Source organism: Lynx canadensis, chromosome D3 (genome assembly GCF_007474595.2).
Source record: "Lynx canadensis isolate LIC74 chromosome D3, mLynCan4.pri.v2, whole genome shotgun sequence".
Taxonomy (NCBI): Eukaryota; Metazoa; Chordata; class Mammalia; order Carnivora; family Felidae; genus Lynx; species Lynx canadensis.
The window spans coordinates 48856336-48868386 of NC_044314.2; the positions used below are offsets into that span (position 1 = coordinate 48856336).

General features: G+C 38.7%; 1 protein-coding gene across 5 annotated transcripts in view; it reads right to left on the reverse strand.

Annotated features, from left to right (window-relative positions):
- Window positions 1-6274: 6274 nt before the first annotated feature.
- The window catches only part of RBBP8 (RB binding protein 8, endonuclease), a 111727-nt gene continuing 105950 nt past the window's right edge, over window positions 6275-12051 (reverse strand). For all 5 annotated transcript variants that reach the window (XM_030336781.2, XM_030336779.2, XM_030336774.2 and 2 more), the window contains 2 exons: window positions 8974-9115; window positions 6275-7378 (listed from right to left, as the gene is read on the reverse strand). In XM_030336781.2, coding sequence (XP_030192641.1) covers window positions 7281-7378; window positions 8974-9115 — 240 coding nt within the window. In that variant the 3' untranslated portion in view covers window positions 6275-7280. The remainder of the gene's footprint in view (window positions 7379-8973; window positions 9116-12051) is intronic.

Consider the following 12051-nt stretch of genomic DNA (forward strand, 5'->3'; position numbering starts at 1 on the left):
TATGTAACAACCATGAAGGGGTTGCTTAAAATTTTTTCCCCATTCCTACTGCCATCATCTTGACCTAAGTGCTCTTTGTGCTTGGAATATTATAACAGATTACTAAATTTTTTTCTTGCACACTTGATGCCTCAATACCCCCACCTACCCCCCTCCCAAAATTTCATTTCACATCTATTGCTAACCTAATAATTCTACCTAAATTAATGCATTACTATCCAGCCCAAAGTATTTTTAGTCGGGGGATGCTGGAAATTTAAAATTTTGCTACTTAGTTTTCTCTGTTGTTCTAAGCAAAATTTCTTAGATTTGCTTCATCCTAATGGTCTGGAACTTTTTAAACGTATAAATGCTCAGGCTACACCTGAATCAAAATCCCCACAGGAGGAGCCTGAGAATCTCTATTTATCAAGCATCTGGGTGACTTTTATGATTAGGTGCTTGTGATCCTTGGACCAGCAGCATTAGCATCACCTAAGAACATGTAAAAGATGTGAATTTTTTTTGAGGTGGGGGGCCCAGATAGTTGTGGCTTAATAGGCTTCCGGGTGATTTTGATGTATAGTAAAGTTTGAATAACATCGAACTAGCCTCTAACAGTGACTTAAAGGCAGTAGTTCTCAAATCTGGCTGCACCTAAGGAGCTTTAAAAAAAATCCTGATGCCTAAACCTTACTCCTGGATACTTTGGTTTAATTGGTCTGGCATATGGCCAACATTTGACTGGAATATCATGGATATGGAGGCTGATGTCCCCTGTCATCCATAATTCATTTCACAATTTTGTATTTATCTAGTCTTGCTGATTGAATTTATAAGTAAAGGTTTATTAAATTTGAATGCTTGAAATAAACTTATGCCTTTAAAATATCATTGCTTATTGGGGATCTGTGTAAGATTTAGTTCAAAAGAATTTTTTTTTAATTTGAGGGTTGGGGAGGGACAGTGGGAGAGAGAATCTTAAGCAGGGTCCACACTCAGCAATATGGGGCTTGATCCTACGACCCTGGAATCATGACCTGAGCAGAAATCAAGAGTCAGACAGTCATCCAACTGAGCCACCCAGGTGCCCCACATATAAGAGTTAATAAAGGGATGTTATTAATGGTTTGAAAACCATAGGACTGCAGACTCAAGTCTAAACTCTTTAGTCTTGCCTTTAAGACATAGTGTACTGCCAGGGTGGCTGACTGGCTCAGTTGGTAGAGTGTGCAACTCTTGATCTTGGGTTGTGGGCTCGAGCCCAGACGTTGGGTGTGGAGATTGCATAAGGATAAAATCTTAAAAAAAAAAAAAAAAAAAAAAAGTGTACTGCCTCTTTTAGTAATACTGCATAGCTCTACACCCTAGCTGTAACACTTATCTAGAAAGTATGCCTCTAGCACTTAGGAAGGGGAAAGCACCATACTGAAGTCCCAAACTACATTCTACTTCAAGCCCACTGAGATCTTGGCAAGTCACTAATTCTCTTTGGGCTTCTATTTCCCCATTATAAAGGGAGGGGATACAATCCAATTCTCTCCAAGACCCCTTTTGACTCAGTATATTAGTATTTACACATTCAGGTGAATTTCCCAACTTATATTGCATTATCTTTTCCTTGCTGCTTCTCTAGGTTAATTTATCCTTAGGCAGTCTGAGTTCTAATGATCCTTTTTTTTTTTCTTTTTTCTTTTTTGGCACTCAGTCTAAGGTTCTTCAATCTCTCAGGCATCTTTCCACATTTATGTCTGGTGTCCTACTGGGTAATAACAAGATCTCACATATCTCCTCATATCCCCAAATGCCTAGCATATGGCAAATACATATTTGTAATGTTTTTAAGACCATGATATACTGCCTCTGCCAATTGGTTTTATGCCAACAATAGCTATGTTGAAAGTTCATTTTTGCCCAATGAGCCTTCATTTATGTACTAAAGTTTCCCAGTTCATGTCCTATTCATCCTAGAAATTTTCTTTTATCATAGTCCTTCCTGTTCATCCCCTACTTTCCAGTGATTATTCTCCAAAAACAGCTCTCTTCTGGCCTCTGCTGGTGTGATAAACAATTGTTTCATTAATTCTTTGTGCTCAAGAACTCAAGTGTAAGGACACTGGAGTTTCCTAAGGAACCTTTGTAACAGCATCGACTCAGCAGAGAAAGATTTTGAAATGTTTCTTAAACTGCTAGGCTTGCTGAGAACAGACAGCTGGTAAAATTTAAGATGCATTTCAATTTTTTTAAATGTTTATTTTTGAGAGAGAGAGAGCGGGAGCCTGGGAGGGGCAGAGAGAGAGGGAGGCAGAATCTGAAGCAGGCTCCAGGCTCTGAGCTGTCAGCACAGAGCCCAATGTGGAGCTCGAACCCACAGACCACGAACGAGATCATTACCGGAGCTGAAGTTGGACACTTAACCGACTGAGCCACCCAGGTGCTCCTGAGATATATTTCAAATGCTTATTTCTGAAGTAATATTTTTCAAAAAAATCCCATGCAGTTATGTTAATATGTCAGGATTAACAGAGTAAGTTTCTTTGGTGTTTCTTTAAAAGTTGGCTCCTTTGGAGGAAATTTGTAAAATTTTGCCAGATTCTGATACTGTACTTAGTATTGTGCATGGTAAAGATAAATATTTGTTATTTATGTAAAAGTAAATGTATTAGTGTTATTTGGCTTATGTAAGACTATTCCCTTTTTGTAACTAATTAAGAATTGAAGACAATCTGAGGAGGAATCTTCACAGTTTTTCAGTTATTCCTTTTAGAGGGCCCAAGAGTGTGCTCTATGCATTTTTATTTAAAAACAATTAAAAAAAAATTTTTTTTAACATTTATTCATTTTTGAGACAGAGACAGAGCATGAATGGGGGAAGGTCAGAGAGAAAGGGAGACACAGAATCTGAAACAGGCTCCAGGCTCTGGGCTGTCAGCACAGAGCCCGACGTGGGACTCGAACTCACAGACCGCGAGATCATGACCGGAGCCGAAGTCGGACGCCCAACCGACTGAGCCACCCAGGTGCCCCTAAAAACAATTTTTTTAAAAGAAGTAAACTCTACCCCCAATGTAGGGCTTGAACCCCAAATCAAGAATTGCCTGCTCTATTGACTCAGTCAGCAAGGTACCCCCTTCATGCATTTTTTTTTTTTTTTTTTTTTGGATAGAGACAGCAAGTACAGGAGGGGCTGAGGGAGAGGGAGAGAGAGAATCTTAAGCAGGCTCCACACCCAGCGTAGAGCCCGATGTAGGGCTCGATCTCACCAACAGTGAGATCATAACCTGAGCCAAAATCAAGTCAGACGCTTAACCAACTGGGCCACCCAGGCACCCCACCAGGCATTTTTAAACACAGATGCTAGACGCAGTTTGTCTTGAGTTTCTAATACACTCTGAGCCTACCAAAAGCAGCCTTTCTTGTTGGACTTTGGGAAAAATTTTCATGATAATGAAAGGCATTAGAAAATGTTTTTCATTTTGTGCTCCTCCAAGACAATAGGCCTTCTATGTATGTTTGAGTACCCATGATTAACTCATTCAAACTACTGCCTTTGACAGTCTTCGGTTTCATATGGTTTCATCAGGATACCCGCTTATCAAAGGCAGGAAAGGTGTTACTCCTACATTAAGTGCTGACGCACAGGTTTTGCATGTTTTCAAAGTTTAAAATCAGAGGTCTTTGGGGTGCTTGGCTGGCTCAGTTGGTGGAACATCTGACTTTTGATGTCAGGGTCATGAGCTTGAGCCCCATGTTGAGTGTGAAGATTACTTAAAAAAATCTTCTATTTAAAAAAATGTTTATTTGAGAGAGAATGAACACGAGCATGGGAGGGGCAGAGAGAGAGGGAGAGAGAATCCCAAGCAGGCTCTGCACTGTCAGCACGGAGCCCGACACAGGGCTCAATTTCACTAACTGTGAGATCATGACCTGAGCTGAAATCAAGAGTCAGACACTTAACCAACTAAGCCACCCAGGCGCCCCATAAAATAAAATCTTTTAAAAAAGCTTACAGCCAACCTGAAACTATATAGTGATTGACGCAGATTTGTTATTAAAATATTATCTAACATGTATACTGCTTTACAAATGAATAATGCCCTCTTAAATACATAGCATCTTTTTAAAAGTTTTTTAAAAATTATTTTTAAGTACTCTCTACACCCAATGTGAGGCTCAAACTCACAACTCCGATATCATGAGTCTCATGCTCCACTGACAGAGCCAGCCAGGCACCCCTATGTTATCTTTTTAAGTCTGAGAATGTACTGTGTGTCATGAAATAGTTTTGCATTTAAATACATCCTTCTAACTCAAGTGTTATTTATTTTTTAATTTTTAAGATTTTTATTTTTAAACTATAACTTATTGTCAAGTTAGCTCACATACAGTGTACACAGTGCTCTTGGTTTCAGGGGTAGATTCCCGTGATTCATCCCTTACATACCACACCCAGTGCTCAACCCAAGAAATGCCCTCCTCAATGCCCATCACCCATTTTCCCCTCCCCCGCCCCTTAACCCTCAGTTTGTTCTCTGTATTTAAGAGTCTCTTGTAGGTCTGCCTCCCTGTTTGAAACCATTTTTTCCCCTTCCCTTGCCTCATGGTCTTCTGTTAAGTTTCTCAAGTTCCACATATGCTAACTCAAGTGTTTTTAAAAAGTGTCTGTTTTATCACTTCATTTATAGGTAGAGCTGGTCAATAACAGATAAAATGGGATAGGGAACTCAGTTTACTCAACCTCACAGGTTGACTGAAATGAAATATGCTGGTTATACATGGTTGGATTACTGTAAACTATCAGGCAGACAATCTCTTGCTTCCTGTCTCTGCTTAAACTGCCTTTTAAAAAGGAAAATCCAGGGGTCCTAAATGGCTCAGTTGGTCGAGCATCTGACTTTTGATTTCGGCTCAGGTCATGATCTCATGATCCATGGGATTGAGCCCGTCGTTGGGTTCTGTGCTGGCAGTGTGGAGCCTACTTGGGATTCTCTCTCCCTCACTCTCTCTGCCCCTCCCCCCTTCGCTCTTCCTCTCTCTCAAAATAAAAATAAATATTTAAACAATAAATAAAAAGGAAAATCCACTGGAGGTATAGAGCTCTAACTGCACATCCTACGGTACCCTGTTCAAATCCAGGTGTCTCTCAGACTCCTGGCCTTTAGAAGCACTATACTATAGTGGATACAAACTCTGATTCTGGAATTAGGCAATCTTGGGCTTTAATTTCATTTCTTAGTTATTGGAGGTAACCAAGTGACAATTCTGGCCATTGAGAAATAGGGAAAGTAACTGGGTAGGGACTTCTGGAAACCCTTTTAAGTTTGTTTGTTTCTTTCTTAGTTTATTTAATGATCTCTACACCCACAACCTCGAGATCAAGAATTGCATGCTCTTATTTTTCTTTAAATTTATTTATTTTGAGAGACCGGGAGAAAGAGAGAATCCCAGGCAGGCTCTGCACTGTCAGTGCTGAGCCTGATGTGGGGCTCGAACTCACAAACCATGAGATCACAACCCGAGCTGAAACCAAGAGTTGGGCACTCAACTGACTGAGCCATTCAGGTGTCCCCTTTTATTTTCAAGTTTATTTATTTAAGTGGAAAACGTTTTAAAGAGGGACAAAAACAAATGACATATGCTTTCTTTTCCCTTCCTTCTGTCTAGAACATGGACGTGATGCTAGAGGTGGCATAACTATTTTATAGTGACAAGGATGAAGGTCACATACAAAGTGTGAAAGCCACAAGAATCCGGATCCGTGAGGGCATCATGGGGCTGCATTACCAGCCTTGGACTGCTGACCTCCAGACTTTTTAATGCGAGAAAAATACAACCAGTCACTTGTTGTTTAATTTGTTTTTTGGGTCCATTTTTTTGCAGCTTAACGTTAAGCTGCCACATAAATTCACAAGATTATTTGAGGATTAAAAGAGAAAAATCTATGTGAAGAGTATAACACAGCTTCTGGCATATAGCAAGTTACCAATGAATGGTTGCTATTATTTTGGAGAGATTGGTTCACTGCCAGCAGAGAACAAAAATCAAACATAGGCTAAACCATTTGGGAAGGGAAGACAAGTGCTGAATAGAAGCTAGGACAGGGTTGTAAAAAAATTCACATCACATTCAGAGCCAAACCATGCACATAAGGGGTCTGACTTATAGTAGGTACTCAGTATATGTGATTTCTTTGGTGATCCTCTCTCTGAGAACACAAATTGATGTCACTTGTTCACATGAGAACCTTGACACATGAAGAAGATGAGATTAAGCAGAGATTTTTAGGAACTCTGAGTTTTATCTACAGTTAGATTTTATTGAGGCATTCCATTCAGTGTCTCATGTACTCCTGCTTGAGCAATACTGTCAAGATATGGATTAGAGAGACACTCAAAAAAGACACTGATAAAATGCCACCAGTAACAGTGGATGACACAGATGTGGTCTGTCATTTTGATGACTCAGACACTAGGTCCTAGAGGAACAGAAATTTGCTGAATCGAGAGATCCGTTTTATTGCCAAATTGGAAGTTAATAATATTAGTCAACCCAGAGAAAAAAATACAACTGAACTAGAACACATGCGCAGAGAACTTGACACATTCAGCTTGAAAACTTTAGAAAAGTATGATGAAGAGACTGTGAAGACCTGGAATAGGATGATCAGATCAGAGGACTGTGTTAATTTATAATATATGAAAAAGGAAAAAAGGTTGATACTTGTGGTTGAGTCTCTAAAAGAATTCACTATGGAGTAGGAGCTCATTTTTAAGTCAAAAAAAGAAAGAAGCTGGAAAGTTAAAAGGACTACTAAAATTTAGCCTTTTTTTTTTTTTTTTAAAGACTTAAATGTCAGATACTGGAATGACCTACAGAGGAGCAACTGATGAAGGGAAGGAAAATTTGTAATGATTAGCACAAAGCCACTGTTGAATGTAAGTATCAAGGGAAGGTTGAGTGAAAAGACCTAAAAGGCAACAAATCAGAGACTACAACTATCATATTTTCAAAACTGTAATTAGGTATTACCAAATAAAGTAAATAACTCTTAAGTTAGAGTGCAAAATGAAAACACCTTATTGTTTTAAAGATGCAAAAGCAAGAAAATATAACATAAGCGTATCCACATTTTAAATAGTTGTTTGTGTGGTGGGTAAATGCCATTTAAAAACACTTTCAATAGAAAAACGATTTATAAGTCAGTTTACAGAAGATCAAAAAAAAATCAATGTTTAATCCCAACTTTAACTATAAATAACTAAAAAGAAACATTGTCCTCCATCCTGTTTTTGCTTCAACATCTATGTCTTCTGCTCCTTGCCTTTTGGAGAAAACATTGCATTGTAAGGCTGCCGTCTTTTGGGACGAGGACAAGGATCAAGATCTTCCTTAATGTAACCTTAAAAACAAACGACAAATTTAGAAGACTGTATTTGCACCATGCTTCTCTTTCAGCATGTACTCACTAAAACTGTCTTATTTAATGCCTTCTAAGTTTACATGAGCCTGTGATTATTAGCTGTGTGATGTTAATGCATGATTTCACTACTCAGCATCAGTCTCCTCATTGATACTAACAATAACCACAAACATTTATCAAACGTATTATATACATTACCTCAGCTAATGCTCACATCCCTTTGAAGTAGCTTCCACTATACTTACTTCACAGATGAGGTAATAGAGACCCAAGGAAGTTAAAGAACTTGCTCAAGTTCACAAGGCTATGACGGGGAAGAGCTGGGACCTTGCCCAAGATTGGTCTAACCCCAGAACCAGAGTTCTTAAGTACTTTCCTAGTCTGCCTCCTACAGGTTGCAAATGGGAACAAATAGCTAAACAAGAACAGTCTGCTATTATGATAATTCCAGGTGCTTATCAAAAAGACTTTCTGCAGCAGCTACTTCTTTAGATGATGTGCCTGTGCCCCAGTACTCCTGAACTACCTAATTCTCCTAGTGTCTTGAGTCATGCAGTATGCTCTCAGCTATACCCCCTTAGGCCATGGTAGGCACACAATAACAGGCTCTATCCAGATTGTTTAATTCTATGTGAAGACCAGGCAGTGGCATCCGTCAAAAGGAACTTAATTTGGCTTGTTAATGGGGAAAGTGAAAATATGGTAATAGCTACAGGAGACTTGGCATCTTATGGAAAAACTATCTTACCACTAAATATCTGGGGCTTCAAAGCTGTATACATTCTCAAATCATATTAAATGTAAATGCTACACTTGAAGGAATTAGTTCCAACAGCTTCCAAACAAAGGTCCTTTTCACTCAGATGTGGTTTATAAAGACCCAGCATTCCGGGTAAGTGAGGTTTTAAAATCTAAAATTCAGACTAGTCACTTTAAAAAGATTCTCTTTTCTTATAGGTAATTTTTAAAAATAACTTTGGACAATTCAAGTTGCCGGATTTAAAAAAAAATTTTTTTTAATGTTTATTCAGTTTTGAGAGACAGAGCACGAGTAGGGGAAGGATAGAGAGAGGGAGACACAGAATCTGAAGCAGGCTCCAGGCTCCAAGCTATCAGCACAGAGCCCAACACGGGGCTTGAACTCACGGAGCGCGATGTTGTGACCTGAGCTAAAGTCGGACACTTAACCGACTGAGCCACCCAGGCGCCCCAAGATTCTCTTTTTAACCATACCTTGCTGGCAACTTTTATAATGTTATTATTTTATTAAAAGTCATTTTGATGATAGGATAAAAGAGAAATTTACTTTCTGAAATTTGAATGATAAACCAGGATAAAGAATATACAACTATATTAAAGTGATTATACACAATCTCTGATTCCAGTGGCATTACTCAGAGTTAAAGTTAAGTTAAAGTTAAGTCTTTGATCTTAGGAATTTGTTTTTATGTTACAGAACTAGCCCCTGAGCAGAAGGTAAAGAAAACCATGGGAAAAAAGTCTAATGTTTAGACTTGGGTATATACACTATTTCAAAAAAACTAATTCCAAAATATTATAACCTGTATTCTCACCTCTTTCCATACACGTCTGAGTGGAAGGAAAACCAACTTCCCAGAAATTCTCTGGTGTGTTGGGTGGAATGTAGCGGAATCGGTGTCTTGAGCAGGAAGCCAGCTTCTTTTCTCTTTCTTCTGCTGGAATATCTGCATAATACTGATAATAAAAACTGGTAAGTTTTTCACTTAGAAATAATACATGGACTATTATGCTTATTGATTATAAACTAGAAGCTAAGAAAGCTGTCAAAGTATTCAGCATGCTAGGGAACAACACTCACTGAAGACAGTATTAGTAATTAATACTAATAGCACTAATGCTGGTCTGTGAAATGTTCGCTCCACAAATGAGAAAAGGAGCTTGGAGCTTGTATCACAATGTGAACCAATATGATGCTTTTTTCATCAATAAAGTCTTATAATACAAAACCAAAAACAAAACCCGCCAGCTTAACTTTACAGTGTGCTTCGTGGCGTAGCCGATCTATATGGTGCAACGTCAACTTTGTTAGGCCAGCAACAAAACTGCACTTTGGCACTTTTCTCAGTTGTTATTCGGATATAACAGGTATGTTTTGAAGTAATGTTCTTATTTAGGTTTTTACAAATACAAGTTCAGCTTTGAATGTTGCAGTCTTCAGGACTTCCCCGCTTAAACTATATTTTTCAATTAGGATCAAAGACATAATTATTTCTTGCAACTGCAACCCAAACAACTTGAACTTCGTGAAAACAAGGTTAAAACTTGTATGTAAAAAACGTACAGGTCTTTCAAAAACAAAGCAGTAGTGTAAAGTGTAATAGAACACACGACAGGATCACACAATCCAGCCAATCCCACTTTATACTTGAGAAACTGAAAACCAAATTGGTAATTCTACTGGTGATATCATCTGTTGAAAGTGGCAGACTCAGGACTAGAACTTAAGACTGAAGTAAAGATTGTAAATACATTTTTCTTTTACACAAATTAAAGGCTTCTGAGTACTTCTGAAACAATTATTTTGGGGACTATCTTTTTCATCTTTCTCCCTGACAAGCCTTTGTTACCTGAGCTTGGACACTGGGGTGGGATGACCTTAGAGAATCACGGTTATCAATCAATTTACAGAAACATTGCCACCAAATTACAAACATACACAAAAGCACCAGTAGGCTGGTGTAGCTATAACACAGCAAGCAACTGGGAGGGTGGTGACCAAAATCAGAGAGGAAGTGGGGTGCCAGAGTTTGCTGTCCTTGATAAGAATGCTGGATCCTATCTAGTTCTTTGTGAGGTGGGAAGACATTTAAGCATTTCAGGTAGAGAAATGACAAGATTTAATTTTTATTCTAAAAAGATCACTAGGGAAAAAAGAAAAGACCATTCAATGTTGTGTTAAAAGTACACTGGGAAGACAGAAATTAAGGAGATGCCTGTCCTATCCAAGCCACCCTGTGCTGATGCTCTCAGGCCCAGCCCTGTCCTGCCCCGACACCCCACATTCCTGATTCTCTCTCCTCTCTGGCACACAGGCCAGGAACTGAAGCACCTAGTGCTGACATAAGAAAGACCTTTAATCCCAGGCAATTTCCCCACTGGGGGCAATAAAATCATTAACATCTCAAAAATACCTTGCTTTAAAAGAAAGAAACATTGTGAAGAGACAAGAATAAAAAAGAAAAATGGGGACAGAAGTATATGGGAATTCTCTGTACTTTCTGCTCAAGTTTGCTGTGAATCTAACACTGCTTTCTAAAAACTGTTGACTAGTTAAAACGAAACAACACAAGGAAAAAGCACTTAGAAGTTATTTCAATAGTCCAGGCGAGATGAAATGGTGCCTTCGTCCATGGGGTTAGCGGTGGTGACAGTAAGTGGGTGGAAATGGAATACACTTTGAAGGTAGAATTGATAGGATTTGCTGATAGATCTGTTACTGAGAAATGCAAGAAAAGAACAGAGGGTAACTATAAGAGATTTGGTTTAAGCAGCTAGAAGAATGGACATACAAGAGACTCAAGTGAGGTTTGGGAATCAGAGGTGGAAACGGTTTGCTTTCAGCAGGCTGAAACTTGACATGATTATAATACCTCCACATGTGTATTACATATTCCACAGGTGGAAGACACACTGGGACACATTTAGGAACCGTATGCATATAGATAGTATTTAAATACACAGGACTGGTAATTTGACTCCTGGTCATAAGAGAGTAACAGGGAACAGACTTATCTCCTATCTTAAACAAGAAAAAAACTGGAATTAAATGTATGAGACAATAGTTTTTAGAGACTGAATAACAGCACAAGCAATGATTCCTGAAAGAAGGAAAGCAAATTAAGTGTTTCTAACACAAGAGCTTTTTTTCTAACTGGTAGTGTAAGAGTCGTGGTTATAACTAAAAATTGGGGATTTGCATAGTACAGACCATGTTCTTTAGTTAAGAAATCATGATATGTTCAATTTGTGTTATGAAAACCCATGATATAGATTTTGCTTGCGTTGCCAAACTGCCTTCCAAAATAGCGATCTCAATTTACACTCCCACTGGTAGTTAGAGCCTATTTCTCACCAAATGCTTACCTGCACTACAGGCTATCCATATATAACTTTAATCTGCTTGGTTATCAAATTTTCTAGCCCACAGCTGTTAAAAAGAAAATTTAAAGGGGGAACTAAATCGCTAGAGGCAGGCATCTAATACCTAACAGATAGCAAGGGAAGAAATTAAAGAAGCATGTTTCAAGAAAACACAGAACCTGCCTGAGAGATATCTGGTGACAGGAGGATTAGTACCACCTACTTCAATAGTCCAAGACAGACAACGTATAAGAGGAAAACATACTTGTGCTATAAGGATGAAATAGAGCCTGTTCATCACAATTTGTTTAAGAAGGAATATTTGGGGAAAAAGTTAAGAGCTTATGGCCATACCACTTATTGAGAAAAAAACATGAATATATCTTGTTTCCTGAGAGTGCTGGGGTAAGTAATAAACGTTAAAGTTTCCTGCTAAAATACCAAGGGGCGCCTGAGTGGCTCAGTCAGTTGGGCGTCTGACTTTGGCTCAGGTCATGATCTCACGGTTCATGAGTTTGAATCCTGTGTCG